The following is a 21,039-nucleotide window of genomic DNA, read 5'->3' as shown; positions in this document are numbered from 1 at the left end:
TGTCTGAATTAAGGGCTGAGTAGGAAATGAATATGGACCCTTACTTCTGGCCAGACATTAGTGCCCTATAATTTCTTTGCCATTGCAATTCTAACCCACTATGCTATCTGTTGTTTGAAGCTCATCTTGCTACAAGTTTCCTAGGAAACAAATCTAGGAGCACACAGACGTTGATATGAATGCAGCCTCAGGTAAGTTTGGGTTTGGATGATGGAATAGCACAGCCCCTCAATTCACTTATGTTCACCAAACCCATTACTGACACAGATCCAGAGCTCAAGGGAAAGAATGAAAGGTCTATGCTACACGTTCTTTGTTCACAGAACACCCTCAGAAAGCCAGGGAGCCTTATTACTTCTGAAAGTATGTTTTCTTTTTTCTGAGCTTTAAATGGATGGCAGTTATGACAAAACCCATCAGGGTTACTGCTGTGCCAGAAACCACGTAGGCAATTCCCAGGAATGGGTTGCTTCCTCCGCTCCATACCACAGTGGAAAGAATCACGTGCTTCCTTCCCTTGAATTTGGTAACAGGGAAATCTGAAAGAAGGATGTTAAGGTTTCACTAACAAAGTTTACATTATTTCTGGGAGGAGAAAAAGTAGTGGCGAATGCTCAAAATCCTTTCCAAGGCATAAAGGCTCTGGAGATCCGCATTTGCTGCAAAAATTCCTGATCTGTGATGTCTCTGCTATTCTGGGTCCAAAAACCCAGTAGCAGCTGGTGGTAAGAAATGCAGTTATTTTAGATGCAGTCTCTGTGTGAACATGGAACTACTTTTTTTTTTTTTTTCCATTCTAAATTTCAGATTCGTAATTTATGTAACTGCTGCTGTGTTAATTTGCTATAAAAAATCAGTTGAAAATGAGCCTTTTGGGCAACTTATCATGATGATACTCCACATATTCTCACTGAGGGGAAGTGCTCACCTCCACCCAATATGTTGCCTACCCAGAAAGTTACATGATTTTGTCTTTCACCCCTCCACGTGGAAGCTTTCAGAATAGAACTGTGCTACATTTAAAACCATAGCTCTATCGGCTGAGAGAGAAGACAAATTTATAGTCATCTTGACATAACTCCTGCTGACAAAACAAGTGCTTTAGTCAGCAAAGTTCATGCTGGTCAGCGTGAGAGTGCATTTTCACCAGAATAAAAAGTTCCTGTCAGCATGCAGCCCAAATCCACCAGAGCGCTCTGCTGGCACAGGCATCCTCCACAGCTCTTAATGGCAGGGATACCTCTGGCACTTCTTGCACCCCAGTAAGGGTGTATATGCACCTGATTAGGCCGCTATTAAATATTTCAGCTAAAACAACATCTTCAACCATCTCTTCAGGTCCCCACTCTTCAGTTTTAACCTTTGCGTAAAGCTCCCATGCGCTGTCTCCAACCAAAAGTGGCCCCCTCAGAAGTAAAACCCAAAGCCACATGCCACCATTTGAGTAACATGTCTTAACTCCATCTGCACGGGCTAAAGAAAATCCACTTGTAGTGTTTAATCACCCTCAAGACTAGGTCTTTTCATGGTGATTTAGTTTGGGGTGTTTTGCTTGGTTTCTTTGCCTTTCTACTACACAAACCCCATCCACTTCCACCTTGCTGTAACTATCTAATAGTTAATGAGCGTCTTGGGTAATATGAAAGGATACTATAGGAAATATGAAAAGTGTAATTCCCTGCTGGGAGGCCATTCACAAACTGCCTTACTCGGCTGACACGCCGGTAAAGATTTCTGAATGTAGCAAAGGCTGACACTCGCATCCAGATAATGAAGTCGTCATTTACATAACCATTGTTCCTCTCATCTTCCTCGTCTAACAAATATACTGGTTTCTTCCAGTAAGGAGGTTTTGCTGTCCCTGGTGAACAAGAAAGAAACCAGGAAAGACATACTGTCAGTAAAACCAGCAGTTGGTTACTAACTTCTGGACCTTCTCAAAACCAACACGGAACATGAGATATGAAAGAGACACAAGACTCTGTCCAGTATTGAAAAATTATGTATGCTGGATAACACCTTTCACCCAAGCATCTCCACTTACCTCAGACATGAATGAACAGAGTTTAACAGTACCCAGGGGTTGCTACACATTAGAAACATCAAGCACAGGAAAAACAAAGTGACTTGCACAAATGAAAATACTGTTTATTCTGGATTCTTGCCTCTTCAGAGAGCAACGTACTCTCTATAATGAGGAGCTTGCCTTCGCTTTTATGCATTAATTTATCCCTGTAGGCATCTTTCTGCAGTCTAACGGCACAGCCTGTGATATTTAGAATCTGCCATGTGAAAAACTACTTAGATAATTAACTCTCACGTATTGCATCCAGCACAGCACTGCCTTGATCCCGAATAGGGAACTTTTAGTCCCACTTCAATACAGATTAACTGTAACAAGGGAACAGTCCTAGCAAACAGCTCTTTGAAAGAGCTAGTGTAGATGGCAGTTTCACTCGGCTCACAACTGCCTAAGAATCTGCAAAGGCATGAAGAGGAAAGATGCAATTCTCCTTCACAGGTGTTTTCAGCAGAAAAAAAATAAAATGACCGTATCCTTGCTTTCTCTGTATAGATTAAGCGTTACGGTAAATTATACAGAAGGGTATGGATGTGGGCTAACTTCAGTCTTCCAAAACCACTTTCTCCCAATTTCTGTGAGTAGTGGAAAAAAGAAAGTGGTATTTTGGCTAAATCTGGCCTCTGCTCTCAGTCATCCTCTAAAGGTGCTTCTCCTACCTCCTTTGGGAGCCATTTCTCCCAAAGGCTATTCCCATCTCAGAATAAGAGAGCTCCACACACAGGGAGGGAGGGAAGCTGTTGAAAAATAAGGAGTACCAGTGGAACCACTCTTACCTGCAAATGCAGAAGAGAGATTGTATGATTTTGGATTGCGAAATTTCACGTTTTTATCTGTCCACCAACTGTTTCCAGTCTTCAGCAGTGGTACTCGAATAGCAAATGAGTTAAGATTGTAAAAAAGATCAATAGTATCTGCAGGGAATACAAGAAGCAATATGTATGAGTAAAAGACAGGCATTCTAGTGGCCAGCATGACTAATAAAAACTGACACACTGAAGCACCTTTCAAATCAATAGGAAACGAAAAAAATCTTGGGAAAGGTTTCATCATGACTGTGTACAGAGCATCATATACTCCGCAAGAATAATTAAGCCTCCAGAGCCTTAGAAGTGAAGGCCTTGTGAAGTTTTAAGGACAGAACGTGCTCCTAACAGCAATGGCATTGAATCCCTGTGTAGAAATATGTGCAAGTATCTTGTGTCCATCAACTCCTCTGTAAGTAACTTCTTTCCCAATCATTTTTGGAGCTCTCTAGCTAGTTACAGAAGTTGCTCTCCTAGTTAACTTTTCCCTAGAATTTCTTTGACAGTTGTTCTGAACAAATTGCTTTGTTACATATAATGTGTTTTCAGGGAACAGGGGAGAGATGAAAGCACCATCAAGGGAATCCCTGATTCTTTGGATAAAATTTCGCTTTGGTTTTATGCTAATTAGGCCTCGTCTACCAACTTGGACATAAACGCTTCCCTAAATCAAAAAATGTTTAGTTAAAATTGTGCTTAACTGTGCCACCCTGTTTTGCTGGGCAAAAATAATTTGTTTTTATCCATTATAGCTTCCTCCTCAGATTAGTTTAACATAAAGCAAAAATATTTTAGGTCTCATTAACATTCATGTAAAACCTAGGCAGCCAATGAAATGATGGGCAGGAATAGATGGATGATATAGTTCGGGAGCGGCTGCTTTTTAGGAAACATGAAAAACACAATTCAACTGCATGAGCATCAATGAAAAATACTTTTTTTTTTAAATCCTGCTATAAAACCTGTGTTCACACAGCTCCTTAAGGCTCAGACACACTCACCTGAGCAAGTGATCATTCTGTGCCCCAGTTACATCCCCAGCTGTTTGTCATTGGTTTATTAACAAGTGTTGCAATTCAGTGAGCCCTGCCTGCTTAACCAGCTTGCCTGACTGCTCCCTTACCTGCTAGCTTGGGTTGAAAACATTTCCCACGGCAGGAACTTGGCCATCTTCCTCATTTTACAAAACAAGATTAGAGAGCAATGAGACAACCAGCTAAATTGTGAAAAGTGAATGGGAAGCACCCTCTTTCACAGCAGAGGGACAGAAATGAGCTATCAGAGGGGGGATTCAGACATCACCGCCTTCCCCCACATCACCAGCAGCTGGAACACGTCATCACGCTGCACACTAAGGACAGATGCAAAGGCAGACATTGGGAGGTTTACCCTCAGCATATTAAAATCTCACTGTCTCTAGTTCTCTGCAGGAGCATTCTGTCCTGCAGCCAGGGCTCCAGAACAGTGTGGGCTGCATGCAGGTAGCTCTGCTGGCTTAGGTCTGAGCCCAGTCCAGTAAATCAGACTTTCAGGGAAGCAGGGGGGCGCACAGGCAGATGAAAATCAAATGGATCTGGAAGTTACTGAACGCAGCTGCCTTTCACAAGTCCTCTGGTGCGGGTGGCTTGGCTGCTTGAAAACAGCTGCTGCATTGCCAAGAACTGCTGCATGGAACAGGGGCAAAATAAAGGGGAGGGGCAGACAAAAAGGATGGGGTAGGAGAGAAGAGTCTGTAGAAGTTTTTTTGTCTCCTCCCAAAGAAATCCATTCTGAAATCTGTCAGCATCCATGGCTAGGAGCACTCTCAGTTGCAGCCTAAATGTACTGATATGCCCAATAGGTTACTATAAACAAGATGAAACCTGGGATCAAATTGAATAAGACTATGTATGCTTCCCACATTCAAAGAACAAAATGCAATTACATAGATCCAAAGGTCCAAACTGACGTGAAGAACGTGCATGTCCTTCTAAGCACACCACTGTGGGAGGGCAGAATCTCTGCTGCACAAGAGTGTATTTTTTAGCAAGGAAGTACACTAAATCTGGACTCAATTCCTCAGTCCTGCTGTATATTCACATTGAAGAGTGCCTTAAGTGAATGAAAAATCTTCCTCCGTTTCAAAATGAAGGGCAAGTTACTAAACAGTAGGAAGTAGACCCCCATATTCACCACAGTAGCACCACCACAGAGATCTTACAATAGCAGGACTCAGCTGGATTGGGATAACAGAATAGTTTCAAGTGGAAATTAAGTAAGCAGATGTAGAAGGTGCCTACTCACCATTGAACATGCTGTTGGCAATAGCACCGCATGGAGCCATGGGGGTCCCATTTCGGTAAGTGGTGAAGGGCGCGCAGTAGCTCTTCTGAATCTGCATTCAAGGTCACAGAACAATCAGGTACAGAACCCGAGGGTTTTGTTTTGGTTTGCTGGTGTTAATGTTCTCCTCCCATTCCTTCTTCTGAAAAGCCACTGAATAGTTAAGTCTCCAGTACCTTTTGGTCACATTAGAGATACATCCAAATGAATGGGTTTGTAGTTGAGGACACCTTCCATATCACAGTAAGTAAACCTAAGGTCTTCCACCAAATTCTGCTGTGGACTTGCAAACTCCAGACTACACAAACTCATTTGGGGATCTGCTATTGTAACATAGCTACAATTTAAAATGTTCCAGTGAAACCTTGGCTTACCCTAGAACATCTTATTTTTCCTTCTTTTTAATTTTGACCTGGACTGCTTCAGTGGTAAAGAACAGCAGATGCAGTTAGCCACATTTCTGCAGTTCTGTGTCAGGAAGTCTTGATGTATGAAGACACAGCATGAAAAACAAAAGCCCATCTCAAATTTAGCACATCTCTCCTATCCCAGTTCATAAGAAACTATAAAACTTCAGGTTTAAACACAGAAACATTTTCAAATAACTAATAAGCTGTGTATCTGATTGGCACAAAAGCCAAAAGCGGTTGCATCTGGATGCAAACAAACAAGCTGACCGGATGCCTGGAGACGCAGATGTATGGGGAACATGTCTTGAGAGTTACAAGAAGCATTTCAGAGAAACAACATCATATTATGGCACCGTCATCATATGTACTGAGAGGACAGTGTGTATATTAAGAAATGCTACTTTTAAGCCAAAGAAAACATGTTTTAGATTTGTAAGTAAAAAACCTGAATGCAGTAATTGTATTCTCCAATTTCCTTATGCAGGCCTGCTGCAGGTGATGCTGTCTAGCCTCCGCTTTAGACCCCTAAATTGCATACTTCAGAATGCTACATGATCACCTATTTCACCATAAACCTTTCCCTGCTCCTTGTTCACTTCCAAAGCCAGATGGCAAAACGAAGGCCTAAAAATAACTTAATTCCCTAACTCCATAATAAAAGCACAGCTTAAAACATTTCTGGCTAAGATGACTGAAAACACTAGAAGGAAAAGCTCTCTGTAAATTTATTTGAAAAAGACAATGTATTTTTAATCAGCATCGTTACAAGGTGCAGGTTTGAGAATTGCAACACTGGACTGACATATTTTATTTATCCCCTCAATCTTCCTCTCTTATTAACTTATTAGACATAATGGCCCTAACAATCATAAAAGCAGAGACCAAACTCCGAAAATCTGTACCTTCTTATTACTCCCTAGAGACATCTTAACACACTTACAGTTACGCCTAGTTAGCTCTCCATATGGTCAAAGATGCACCTGATGGAAATGCTGGTGATCTCGTAATATAAAGAAGTAAACTTACATTTACGTTTCGACCCAACAATTGTGCGTCACTTCTTGATAACACGTATCGACGGTGGTTTTGATAGAAGTTTTGCAGGCCATAATACATAAAAACATCACCCTAGAATTCAAGGATAAATCCCTTCAATAAGGTGAGTTCGCGTAGACAAAAAGAAATCCTATTACTTGCTAAAAAAAGAGGGGAAGAGAGAACTCAATTCATACTTAAGTGTTGGTAATTACACTCTAAACAATTACTTCAGTGGACACTGGCTAGAATCTAGTCTTTACCCCAATTGAAAGTTTTGGTATTTTGGCACAAAATTAGATGTACTTTAAGTCACCAAATGAAACCTAAAATAAAAATGCCTGATTATTATTTTGCTCAAGGTGGCACAGCTGGCCATGAACCTGCAGTGACTATGGATAATTTCGTGGAGACAGATGCTCATTTTCCAAAAAGAAGGTGCACAAAACACTTCAAAAAGTAGCTCCTAATTACTTCAGATTTTTTGAAAAATAAGGCTGCCTCTCATCAATTATTTGAACCTTTTGGAAAGTTTAGTCCTGTAACTAAAAGGAGAATGCTAAGCAGGCAAATACAAGCAAGAAAGAGGATTATTAAACTAGAAAAAAACATTATTCAGTTAAATAAACTTCTCATCTCAAACACCACCGTAATCTGAAGAATTACACACTATTTTAACAGACTCTTCAATACTGAAGAACCCTAAAGTGACTTTAGAATTTAAATTGCACTGTAATTTTAAGGGATCATTTATGCAGTACTAAGCATGAGATCTCTTTGGCGGAACTTGAAGCATTTTAACAGTCTCAGCAACATAACCCCATGGTTTAGAACAGGAAATGAAGGATACTTTTCCCAAATGAAACTGCAGAATGACATTGCTAGATTTGAACTATTCCAAGGACCATAGGGATTAACAGCGTAACCCTTGTAGGAAAGACTACAGGGGTTTACTTATGACACGTGGTCAGAGCTTCAGATTTCCTTCTCATTTGAGAGCTTAGCAGTGCAGTAACAACCAACCCCAGGCCAAGGGCAAGGGTTTGCTACAGACTCAAAGAGAGAGACACAGAGAGAAGTCACTTCCACAATCAAACACCATTTCCTCTATCCCCCGTCTTCTTTGACATCTCCCAACCAAGGACAGAGGTAGCCTGTTCTTGATTATTTTTAACATGTACCAAAAGCAAAAGTGTAAAATTTTGAGTATTTCATGTTTTTAAAAAGTCCAAAGAAAATTTAGTATGGAGCTCTAAAGAGCAGAATTAATGTATTTTATCATACAGGGATATAAGTAACAGGAGGTACTAGGCAACTTCAGTTGGTTTCTTGCATCCACTTACCACTATATCTTCCTTTAGCGTGAAATTAACAGAACAGTGGCATTCCTTATTCCAATTAGAGGAATTTTCACGGAGTTTTGAACAGTCTGAGCATTTATCTGAATAATCAATCTGTCAGAGAAGTGAACAAGCAGAGATATTGTAGTAAAGGACATGCACATAGGAAAAGGTTAGTGTTTTAGCTCCAAGACTTCTCAGAGCTGTTCTCTTCAAAGTGACTCTGGACTGCCAAAAACATTGTTAAAATTTGACAGAAGCAGAGACTCAGGACTTGGCCTCAAAGAACATTTGCAAATTTTATCCCTAGTTTAAAGCTGTTTTAGAGCCTTTTGATGATTGTTGCAGAACCTCCACATCTGCTCCTCGGCAAAGGAGTGCTGAGTGAAGAACACTTCTGCAGCTTGGTCTGGCTGACCGAGTAATGCTTGACAAATCCCCACGTGCATTATGGCCCACCCCTCTTGAACAGCCTGGATGTAGTGCTGAGCGTTGGCTCCAACCAGGAATCTATTAACACCACCACAGGCCTAATCAACCGTGCCTCCAGGCGGCATTTAAACATCAGGGCTCCCTGTATTTTAAGATTTCGTCCCAGCGAACATATATGTTCTCCTAGTACCAAACATTATCAAAGGGATTCGTTTATTTCCCTTCAAAACCCCAGGAAATAATGACAAAATTTCAGCTATTACCAGCCGGTGGCAGTAATTACCATCCATATTTCAGATATTATCACCCAGTTAACCACCCAGTGCTCGGCTTTTATCGGTGACCAACTATCTCTGAGGATTTTCACAGGAAAACTGGCTGCTGGACACATGTCCAAAGCATGAAGCCATTGCTATCATCTTTATCCAGAAGCAAAAATTCAAAGCCTTTTCTTTCCAAACGCAGGCCAGTTTCTTCTTCACGGTATATCTTAGAACACCACCCCCAAACAAACCTGAATTTCTCTGACGCTGTTTGCAGACAGTATGAGGCAGACTCCCGCAGAAAGGCAGAATGCGCCTGTGAGAAAGAAGCTGGAGAGCACAGTTGTGATGGTAAGCTGGGGCTTCCAAGCTGGTAGCTTCTGTTGCTTGAATGCACTGTTATCCGGACATCTGGAAGGACGCGCCTCTCCTTCTTGTGGAATAAAACTCGTCTTGTTTTTCATTTTCTTCTTGGTGAGAGCAAGGAATAATGTACTTGTGCTGGCAAGTGTTTAAGCTGAGATACTGTCCTTACCATTGGGAGACTGTATTGTTTGTTCAAACCTGCATTATGGCCAGGAATTACTTATTAACTAGATCTCTCTCTTCCTCATTTTCTACATTTTGCCTGGATCCCCATGATCAGCTTGTACCAATCAAACAATTGTGTACTTTGGTTTGGGTGTCCAGCTCATACCTCCAGGAAAAGCTTAAATACATGCTTTTTCCTGCCCCTCAGCTCAGTAGGATTTGTTATGTCATATTCATTTGCAGGGATACTGACAGCTATACTGGAATTTCTGTGTAATCTCAGATGTATTATTTCTTCTCCCTTCACTTCCACAGTTGCCCAGCTAACAGGCGTGGCATACAATGAAAGGAGCTCTGCTCCAGTTGCACTGGATGCCACAGGGGAGGACTGCAGGTGCTGAGACAGAAAATATTGCTTTGGAAGACCAAATACATTTTCTTAACCTACTATATTCATTGCTATTGATTCAGATGCAATGTCAAGTTGTAAAAAGGTTACGTGTTCTTTATCACAAAAGGGCAACTCATTCTTAAAACATCTGATTTGGACCACTAGCTTTCCAAGATGCTGATGATTTGCTCACCTTTATTCCATCTTGCCCTCTGAAAAAAATGCATCCATTCACTACTATCCACAGTGACAGAAGAATCACCCAGGGATCACTGCCTTTTAATTTAAATGGACAAACAGAAGAATATTTTTTGCACACTTCAACAGATTAACCAAAATAAAGTCTCAATATACAGATAATTTATCATGTAATAGCAAAAAAGTAGCATTTGGCCAGCTCTAGAACAGATGGGTGAAAAATACCTTTTTGACAAATTACTGAAATTCATACAGTGTTTTCAAAGATCCTCTAAGGCAAGAACTAGATAGATTATCACTCTCATGAGAGAAGTAAAGGTCTCCTTTGGAACAGCAGAGGGAGATAACAAAGAACGGAATTGTACAAAGACTTTCACACCCAAGTTTGCTCACTTTTAAAGTCTTAAAAGTGACACAGTAGTAAATCTAGCAAGTGAATGCGATGTACCTCTAAGTTCAATATCACACTGCTCCTGCAGTAAAAATCATACAAAAACTACAAACAAACCTTCTGTTTTATTATTAAAAGGAAACTCAGAAGTTGTTCCACTGTGCATTCTTTCTGTATTGACAGACCTCTGAAAAGTCAAAATTCTTAATTCCATCACCCATAATCACTTGCCAATTGCAGGCCAGGATAATAGTAAAATGCAGCTGCAAACGACTTCCTTGTTGGTAAAACTATTAAAAGAGACCCAGCTTCACAGACCCCTCTCTGCACAGCTTTATAATACACATCTCCAGTAGGTCGATGGTTTCTTTCTTTATCTGAAGAAAACAAAAATCAAAGAAAGCATCAAAAGTTACTGATAATGCTTTGGCTAAATACCAGGTATTTATTCACTCAGGCACCTCACTACAGGACTAGAAATTAAAGAAGAGGTTCCCATAAAAGGTCCTGAGCTCTACAATGTTTCTACTTTGTAAAATATCTAACACTTGCTCTGCAATCCTGAAGTACAACTACGGCTCGTGTAGTCCCATCTGACAGGGCTAGAGCTAAGCTGTCATCAGCATGGAGTTGATAAAGCACGCCACAGCAAGAGATCCACCCTGGGCTGCAAAATCCCTGTGGGACTTTCCAGAGTATCAACGGGTATTAAGTAGTCCAAGGGCAGTATTACACTGCAACAGCCACAATGTTGCCTGTGTCTGAGACACCTGAATGAACACAAGCATAAAGGTCAAATCTAGATGTGCTGCATGCAGAGTACTTTGGTTTATAACACGGATATGGGTACAGCTTATTGCTTATCTAAAGATAAAAGACAAATGTACTTGAGAGTAAATATTGACTACATACTTCAGCAAGAACAAAAGATTCTCTATCGTCACGGTTAGTCCGGAGTCTCCTTATAGATCCCTCTTCCCACTTACAAATAACTTATTTGTGGGTTTGCTCTCAGGATGATATCCTTCTGTGCCTCCCCTTTGCACAGGAGTAAATGATGTGAGAAAGTCTGACCAGTCTCTATTCCATGCTGGATGTGCTACGTGAGGGTGAAAACTTCAGTCTTTCTATTGCAAGTCCATTTCTTACAAACCTTTCTACTTTGATGAAACCTGAAACTTAAACTTTCTGTATTTTCAAACTTACTCAAGACTCAGTGTTTGTATTCTTTGCAGACAATGCAATATTGTTTTTTGTTGAAAAAACTCCATTTGAATCTTACAAACAAGTAATTTGAGGAGTTGAGAGTGCTCTGTATTGCCATCAACCTCTATACAGAAAGATTTCAAAGCAGGAAGCTTGTCCTTTGGTCAGATCAGAAAGCATACAAACAATTTTTATTTAAACCTTTATGCTTCAGTATAAATCAAGCGTGCCAAGACAGAGTCTGAACTTATTTACCCCGCTGCTAGTTTCTTCTGTGAGCTTTCATTTTATTTCCTTCTCTCCGCTGTTTGGGATGAATGGAGTGAGACACATATAAATAGAGAAAAAAATCCAACAGAATTAACTAATGAGATGTCGAGGCATCTGAAAGAGCACTGGATCAGGGCGCCATCCATTATGTGGATGTGATGGGAACAGGACTGTCATATGGGAGGATTCATGTATTTTTCAAGTCATATATTTATCAGAATATACCAATGTGTACATAATTCTCCACTGAATATGAGGTGAGTACAAAACCATCAAGTAGTTTGCACCATTAAAATGAAGCTACAGATTTTCCATGGATGGACAAAAAGTACACATGCTTCCAGCTGTTCGCGTTTGCTGGTGTAATTACAAAGAACTGTAGCAAAGGAGCACCTTAAATAAGCAAAGAAATTGTTGACAAAGTGAGATTTCAATCAGGGTCAGTATGCCTCGTTTCCAATTTTAAGGGCACAATTGGTCTTCACAACTAACACGGGATGAAAAAATTAGTACATCTAACTACCAGTTCTCTAAATTGTGTTGTTGGCACTGTGATTCCTCTCTTCTCGAGGCAAACTTATTACTAACCTTGGCATGTATTTGACAATTTTTATAAAAGCAGGGGAGTAAGATCCTCTGCTCACTAAGACTATTTTCCATATTTCAAGTCTGCAAGTTGCCAGAAGATCCTATTGATTTCTACTCTGTTAAGATGTCTTATCTTAAAAACATTATTTGGGTATCTTTTATTCGTATGACATTCAGGAATCTGCCTGATGTCTGCGGCAGGACAAATAGCTGCAAGATGCTCCACTTAGATAGCTCAAGATGTCAAAAACCTTTCTGTAGGTCGTGTTACCCGAGTCAAGCACGCATTTGAAGACTTTTCTGTAATCACATGATCACTATTCTGTAATCACACATAAATATCTACTACTTATGCCAACTCTATATACGAAGGTGTGACACTCTTACTTGGTTTTAACTTGAACTAAGCCTTAACATTTTGATGTTAAGATAGCCTTAAGATTTTCCCTTAATAAAATACAGCTGGAGTCACAACTTTTAGCCTAGACAGACATGCAGAATTGATGTGATGCTACCTACAGTGATCTGAAAAGGGGTAGTTCAGGTTTGCAATAGCCCAAACCCAAATATTAGCAACATAATTTTCAGGTTTTTGAGGTGGATCACCTACAGTATACTGTATATATATTTACTTCATCTGACTTTAAAAATAAATCCCACTGCAGCCAGCACCTTTTGTACTACTATCTTGTGCTAATATAGCTGTGAATTCATGTTCTCCGTTCTTTAATAAACTTACAGATAAGTGCCATACAAAAAAGCCTCACGCATTTACCACAAGAGGGAGCCTCCTTGCCTCAAAAAGCAGAGATGGTTTCTTTGCTACTTCATTTCTGCAGCTGTATTTTTTGTGGGGTGCTTTATCCAAGATTATTAGGAACTTGTACCTTTGTGTATGTGGGACTGTAAAATACAGCACAGTCAAATACATAGACAAGTGCAGAGAAGGATTAATGACTGATAAATTGTTTCCCTTGTGAAACAGCTTAATGTCTTTATGCAAAAAAAGTCCTTTTTCCCTGGAGATTCTGCATATCAGCCTGCTCTAAATGTACAAAAACATGGAAAGACTGCAGGAAATTGGGAGCTTTCTAACAACGACTGGTGGAGGAATCTGCCTCTTTTACTCTCTGTTCACTAAATACCAGCTGATGCCCCACAGCATATGGTAAACATGCCTTGTCACAGCAATAAATGTGAAAGCTGAATCACAGAATGGAAAAGAATAGGGAGTTATCTTAAAAGGAGTCTACAAATGATGGATGGCTCTACATACTTTGTACCCTACTTCTTGAAAAAAAAAACCAAATACCAAACCAAAAAGAAAGAATCATCTCTAGATTTACTCACAAGAAGTTACCTTACTCTCAGATAGAGACAAATAAATGCTTCTCCAAAGTTTTATCTAGTTTTTGAGGAAAGTTTTGCACAAAGTCCTCTTACTGAGAGAACTTCCCGAGAACAGGTAGAATGACCACCTAGAATATACAGGAGAAATTCACAGCACAGCTGTAGAAGTCACAGCTGTGACTTGCAACAAAAAAGAAAAAAACCTTCCTCAGGAAGTAATTTTGAGACCCCAGAGTACAGACTTACCATTCAAGTGTTGACTTCTTTGTGTTTCTAGACCACTAAAGTCAGCTTTACAAAAAGAAAACACAACTGACCAAGATCTGGGCACTGGAATCAAAAGTAATGAATACACAGAATATAACAGATACAGGTACTTATACAATACCTCAGGGATATCCATCATTCTCCTTAGCTTCTGGTCTCTCCAGTTCCAATCCAGAATCATGTATTTGGTGGAGTTCAAGCACAGGCCATCTAAAAGAGCAACACAAATTTTACTACCAAGATAATACGACATGTGCTTATCAAAATGATTTTTGGCTTTTACATCTTTTGCTGTCTTTTCCCAAGGAAACTGATCTTTGAACACTTAAGTACTACATTTGCTGGTTGGAAAACTAATGCACTGACACTGCAAACTCCCTTAACCACATAATCCCATGCCTTTTTGGAAGATAAACACAAAAGCAGAACAACTACTGTTGCCAGGCTTGTCAAGAGCTAACATCCTGCCAGAAAATAATTCCTCAAGCTTCCTCTTGATGAAACCGCAGGAGTTGAATTTCCACAGCTGATGAGGAGCTGGTAAGTTGTAAGGACCCTAGCCTGAAAACTCCTGTTAATGGAACTGACAGTGTTTAGCAATTTACACGACTGGGTGCTATGTAAATGTGAGTCAGGTCAGTGGTGCTGCTGAAGAATTCCTTTATCCTCCAAACAAATGGTGGTGAAAGAAGAAAAAGGTCCTTTCTGAACTAGTTCTCCAACTGTACCCCTGCTTTTCCTGGTCTTCTACATGATGCCTACAATTTTTTCTATCAGTTTTGACTCCTCTCCATTCTCTAGTGACCTGGCACTGCAACACTAAGGTGTCAAAAAAGGACTGGACAGCTTGTCTAAAGTGACATCTAACTAGACATCCTTATCAGGATGATACCTTGTGACCCTGCCCTAAGCTGCCTCCTCCTAACAAGGCAATGTGCTGACGTGCTGAGCAGTAACGATTTCATGTTGATGGAGAACACAGGAAGCAACAAAATCATGCTGCTCCTGTGCCCTTTTGGAAGGAGTGGTACACTCCCAGTCACTGTCCAAGAAACCACAGTCAGAGCAGTTTAGAAAGAGGAACAGAAAGAATCACCTTATCACCTTGTAATTTTGTTGTTCGTTTTTCTTTGTGTATATTAATGTCTATCGAGTAAGTAAAACTACTCAAAATTTGGGAAGCTACAAGGAGATTTATAGAGAATAATTAATTTCATTACAGGCAAATCAGAAATAAAATCAAATCAGCAAGCAGGTCTTTCATCCACCTCTCACAGAAGTTTACACTGAGCTCAGAGTGACATACGATACAATGACTTCTGCCATTATTACCTTTTGATTTACTTGCAGTGTTTAGTTTCCTGAAGCTTTAAATCTTACACTATGGTTTTGCAATCACTTTCAAGTCAGCATAAATCAGTATTCCTGCCAAAAGAGGAAGTTCCTCATCTCTGCCTGCTCATTACCTGACTTTGTGTGCACACTGTTTTGTTTTAATTGGGATCAGTTCACCAAGTTGCCAAACAGACTGGGCTAGCACAAGAAGCAGGAAGGGGGAATAAGTGGGCACTGATGGTGGTGGTGGGGAAGTATTACTCTTCCTTTCTCTGGTAATACTTATGCCAGCTTGAAGTGATCATAAAAATCAACTACTAGAATCTTAACCTCATTTTGACTGACATAATAGGAGTAGAGAAACAGAACCATACAGTTTAGTACCCAAATCCACAGATTCATGTCAACCTAAATGCTTCAAAACCAACTGAATTCTTGCTTCTCATGAGACTAAGTTGTCCTGTTTCAGCTGGGATAGAGTTCATTTTCTTCCTAGTAGCTGGCACAGTGCTGTATTCTGGATTTAGGATGAGAAGAATGTTGATAACTCACTGATGGTTTAGTTGTTGCTGAGCAGGGCTTACCCTAGCCAAGGACTTTTCAGCTTCCCATTCTCTGCCAGGTGCACAAGAAGCTGGGAGAGGGCACAGCCAGGACAGCCGACCCCCACTGGCCAAAGAGCTATTCCATAGCATAGGATGTCATGCTCAGTATATAAACTGGGGGGAGTTGGCTAATGGGCAGTGATCACTGCTCAAGGACAGGCTGGGCATTGGTCGGTGGGTGGTGAGCAGTTGCATTACTTTTTTTTTCCCTGGGTTTTGTTTCTCTCTCTCTTTCTCTTATGGTTTTCCTTTTCATTACACTTTATTATTATTGTTATTACTACTACTATTACTACTAATACTACTAGTATAGTTCAATTATTAAACTGTTCTTATCTCAACCCATGAGTTTTCTTACTTTTTCTCTTCTGATTCTCTCCCCCATCCCACTGGGGCAGGGGATGGTGAGCGAGCGGCTGCATGGTGCTTAGTTGCCAGCTGCAGCTAAACGAGGCCACAAGTATAAGATACCTATGGACAAAACCCTCCTTGTTGTCCTACCTTGCTCCACTAGTGCTTTTACTCTCCCAGGAGTTCCAACTCCAATGTGGAACACTCCTTTCTCCAACATATTCATCTGTTCTTTTATCTAATTTGAAGAGAGAAAGACAAACCACAGTAAAACCACGATTGTTTTAAAATTTCTTTTTAAAGAGCTGGAAATAAATTAGAGATCTCATTGTATCTCTTTCTAGAATAGCATCAAGTGACAAATGCTAGTCATCTTTCAAACTGTCAAACTGATATATCTAGGAGAAAGTTTAAGAAATGTAACAGCCAGCTGGGCATCACACTTCTCTAGGAGTTCAGTCATTTTCAACTTTGAAAATCTGCTATTGCACCAACTATTTTTGGAGGTGAGAACAGTATGCTTCCTTCAGCATTTAAAAAAATTCTCTCGAAATATCTGGAAAACTGACAAAGTTGAATTAGCTCTAAACTGCTTCAAGATGAAGACACTGGAAAAGAGTGAAATCAAGCAAGTGACGTTTGTGTTTGACAGTATTTGTAGCAAAGGCCAGATGTCCACTCATTACTTCCAACATGCCCATAATTTGTGCTCTCCAACAGGTATGGATATTGGGTATCCAGGCATCCAACCGGCAGAATGCAAATGTGGGTGCTGGTACAGTTTGCTTCTACAAACCTATGTGTGTGAGCCTTCTATTTAAACAGGCAAAAGCCATTTGAACGAGAACCTCACAAGAATGTGGAACATCTTTAAAACATAGCACGTGCATCTACATTCTGCACAGGACTGCACCAGAGCTATTGAGAGATGGTGTTGGCTAAATTCCTCAAACTGCAACGATGGGTTACCAAAAGGAGTATTACCTAAAGAAAGGAACATTATATGAACACTACATGAAAGGCACTATTACTAAATGCTTAAAAAATAAAGCGGTATAACACTAGTTAGTTGTTCAGTTGTTCGATCAAAATTTCCTTGCAGCTCTCTTACCTTTATGTGCTTTGCAAACAACTTCAGAACTCTGCAGTCTCCTTTAAATGCTGTCATTGACCTAGCAACAAAAAATTTGAAAAAGGAAATGCAAGCATCAGGGCTGGGATTAAGACCACACAGGAGGAAAGCAAAACTAACTGGCATTTCTCAACATGCTTGAGACACACAGTCCCCCAGTGACCCCTGCTTGTACTTTGAACACTATGTACATTCTTGTTTGCTACTTGATTGACGGTGATCAACAACTGGACAAATAGAACAGCAGATATCAGTAGGGGGCAATATTGTTTAGATAGCTTTTCAAATAATATTTAATAAATACGGCCTGTGCTTTCACAGCTAACAGTTCAAAACTGACTAATCACCAAATTCTAATTAAAAAATATCTCAGTCACTGAGATACAGGCATGAACAAACACGCATGTGCATGCACAAAAGGAAAGATCTGTGTATGGACCAATCTGTATTTCACACTCTTTACCACAGAGATTGCCCAAATTTCACTTAACCAATAACTCATTTGTCGGAAAACCTGACTTGTTTTTCTGACACGTCATTTTGGCACAGAGCAATAACTCTATGCTCTGTATTAATCAAGCATGAGACAACATATTCAGTATTTACTGACTGTCATTTAAGATAGTTTCCTCTGCATGTTTTCTGCAGTGCGCCAAATTTTCAATTTTCTCTTGTGCAAAGCTGAAGGTTTATATACAAGTATACATACATAAATCACCTCAGATGGTAATATCTGCATGCAGGGGCTAAGCACTACAGGCGTATCTTTCATATCTATGATTCTATCTGCAGCATGGAGTCAAACTTTCCAACTCTCCATCTCACGTTGTAGTGACAGATAATCACAGGAAATGGGATCAAGACACTAAAGACAACCATGACATTTGTGAGGTATACATTAATTCATCAAAGTCATCAAGACTTCTGGAATGAGAAGAGGGAGGATACAGAAGGGGAAAAAAGAGGACAGGGAACACTGAAAATTGCCATCTCTGCACAGCAGTTTTGCCAGCCTGAGCCAGCTGAGAACACGGACGCAGACCAAGAGACACTTAGGCCAGACGCACACATTGGCGCTTGAGGCCCTGGAACACCACGTCCTCATCGCCTTTGGTGCAAAGTCACGATTTCTACTGGTGGATCATGATGCTTTATGGTTTACTCTGCTCCCAAGTATAACATGTTGCATGTTTCCTCAAAATTGGTTACACTTTATTTCTGGTTTTTAACAAAAATAGCACTTCCATGCAACTGAAGTACTAAGTCTAAAACCAAACACCACACTCCCACAGTTTAAAGAAGCAAGGGGTATTGCATCAGTTTGAGTCAGTGAATTTGTTGGCTAGTAGAGGACAGTGTCCCAGCTTTGCCTTTATGTCTGTGGTTCCAAGACAAAAACTCTGACTGACTGCCAACCTCAACATAACATTTGCTATCGACATACTTGATGAGTTCCAAGGAACGAAGGGCAGAACTGCAGATAACCAGCATCACGACCGACTTCTTCTCCTTGTGGTTTTTACGGAGTTTTGCCCACTTGGGACAGACTGCAATGAAAAAAGCCTGTGTACACACACAGAGAAAGTCCTACATGCCACAATTTTAAATTACAAGAGAACATGATGAATGGTAGCCAGCAGCAAGAACACACATGCTGACTCCTATGAGGTTTGGATCTCTGGCAACGCTTTTACATTTAGTCATGGCTACGAATCTGGAAAATAAAATGCCCAAAATAAATAAAATGCAGAAATATCACATAACTGAACAAATCAGTTAAGCGTTAAAAATCAGCAGTTTGTAAGGTGACAAGCCCACTGTCTTCATTTGCCATATACAGTAATTTGTATCAGAGAAAACCAATTGAAAAGATACATATACCAGACCAGAAATTCTATATAAATATATATAAGAGATGCTTGGTTCATGTCAGCAGGCAGCTGCAGGATTTTTACTGTAAGATAATACATACATCTACTTATGAAGCCACAATAAATTACTGACAAATCATTCCTAGAAATTAAAAGAAAGCATAAAACATTTTGATATCAAAAAAGTGATGAGTAAAAAAGAGCCAGAAAAACAAGACCTGTCATGAAAAAAACCAAAACCAAACCCTTAAAGTTATTAGTATTTCATAATTAAAAATATTTGGAGGTGCATATAAAAACTGTGATAATGTTGCATTAACAATGTTTTTCATACAATTTTCATCTCATCCAACATTTTAACTCACTTTCCTTCAGGTATGAAGAAAAACTGTGGGTGAGATCATTGGCTGGCAAAAAACAGGAATCTGAAAACGTAAAAGGAAAAAATATTTCTGTTGATGTATTTTTAACAGCAAAAGGAGCCTATGTTTGCAGCATAACCACTAGCTACATTGATGAAATCACAACTGCGTTAAAATTCATCATCATTAAATTACCATCTGTGAAACAAAGATTAATGTACGCCTCATGTACAAGAAGCTTTATACTGGATAAATCAATGAAAGTAATATCTCTCAACTCAATTGCAATTCCTCTCTTTTCTCCTGTCATGAAAAGCCCTGAATGCAGAGCTGCACAGGTGTGATTACATAGTTAAAAAAAAGTTTTCATATGTCTGTGCCACAATCAATCAAAGGTCTTAGCCAAAAGCCTTACTGTCAACCTGCTAGACTGTTCCTCCAACCCACCTACGATGGAATAGATTTGTAAATCACCCAAACAACACACCATGTGTAAATGAAAGAACCTACCAATAATCTACCTGTCAGTAAGTTTGTTCCTCTTTCTGGCCTTTCATATTCTGGTCATCTACCTAACTATACCAACCCAAACGGTAACACCTACACTGCATTTCAATGCCTTCCTCTTCCTTCACTTCCCACTGACTGCCTATCTTCTACCTGGTCACTATGTTAACTAGTAAGTCTTAAAAGCACTCTGTGGCAGACATGCCATCTGACTTTAAGCTTCATATAGAGGTAATGAAGAAAGACGAGGTCCTAACAGGTTCTTTGGAAGGCCTTTCTCTTCTCCAGCGTCTATACAGAAAGTCTAAGTTCTTAAGATGGTGATTAAAATTCAATGGTTTGAAAACTTGCCATTGTTAAGGGTCCTTTGCCTGATGGAACAATACACTCCTGCAGAGCATTAACAACTCCATCTTCAGGGACCCACATATTTGTCATCATTCTGCATGAAGCACAGCACCTCAGGGTGCCTGTCTATAGAATGAGACGTTTGCTGATATATTTTAGCTAAATTAAGGAGGTTTCCTAACAGATTTTATTCATGTTCAGATGGATGGTGCATTGTGCTAATGCTGGCAGCGTCACTCCATGATTTCCATTGGAATAGACAGTGTGACAAAGTTGGTTTGTAGTTGATGCCTGGCTGAAGTCCTGCCTGTATACTTTCTTGAGTATAGCCACTCGCCATCACTGTATCTTCCATTTAATGGGTGTTGTCTTGCTAAGAACTTTTATTTTGCACTGTTCCCTTTTATTAAATCCAGAGACCGACATTTATTGGGACTTGAGCTCCAAAGGGAATGGATGTGTACAACTGAAGGATCAGCAGCTGACTGATTTTTAAAATCATGCTTAAAAAGATGCACTTGATGATGCTAGTGGGGAAGGGTAGGGGCTGCCCTTCCATAAGCATTTGGTTGTAACAGGAAAGCTCTTCACACCCACCATAGTCCTTTCTTCCCAGTGGAAAAATATCTTTGCTCTTGTTTTGCTCTT

At 40.0% G+C, this 21,039-nt stretch overlaps 2 protein-coding genes across 2 annotated transcripts in view; both read right to left on the bottom strand.

Moving 5' to 3' along the window:
• Positions 1–351: 351 nt before the first annotated feature.
• On the bottom strand, positions 352–9,152 carry LOC104126018 (cell cycle control protein 50C). The gene is made up of 7 exons (XM_009638522.1): positions 8,940–9,152; positions 7,997–8,107; positions 6,645–6,746; positions 5,170–5,260; positions 2,857–2,994; positions 1,652–1,861; positions 352–539 (listed from the first exon to the last, which is right to left on the bottom strand). Exons 1-7 carry the CDS (start codon positions 9,150–9,152, stop codon positions 352–354), a joined length of 1,053 nt encoding a protein of 350 aa, XP_009636817.1.
• A 1,138-nt stretch (positions 9,153–10,290) lies between these two features.
• Positions 10,291–21,039, bottom strand: part of CMSS1 (cms1 ribosomal small subunit homolog) — a 20,924-nt gene continuing 10,175 nt past the window's right edge. The window contains exons 4-9 of the mRNA XM_035894036.1: positions 19,540–19,599; positions 18,748–18,850; positions 17,283–17,343; positions 16,322–16,409; positions 14,002–14,090; positions 10,291–10,576 (exon numbers count right to left, since the gene is read on the bottom strand). Coding sequence (XP_035749929.1) covers positions 10,493–10,576; positions 14,002–14,090; positions 16,322–16,409; positions 17,283–17,343; positions 18,748–18,850; positions 19,540–19,599 — 485 coding nt within the window. The 3' untranslated portion in view covers positions 10,291–10,492. The remainder of the gene's footprint in view (positions 10,577–14,001; positions 14,091–16,321; positions 16,410–17,282; positions 17,344–18,747; positions 18,851–19,539; positions 19,600–21,039) is intronic.

The sequence above is a fragment of the Egretta garzetta genome, unplaced genomic scaffold (genome assembly GCF_000687185.1).
Source record: "Egretta garzetta isolate BGI_Z169 unplaced genomic scaffold, ASM68718v1 scaffold465, whole genome shotgun sequence".
Classification (NCBI taxonomy): Eukaryota; Metazoa; Chordata; class Aves; order Pelecaniformes; family Ardeidae; genus Egretta; species Egretta garzetta.
This window is presented reverse-complemented; position numbering and strand designations above follow the sequence as displayed.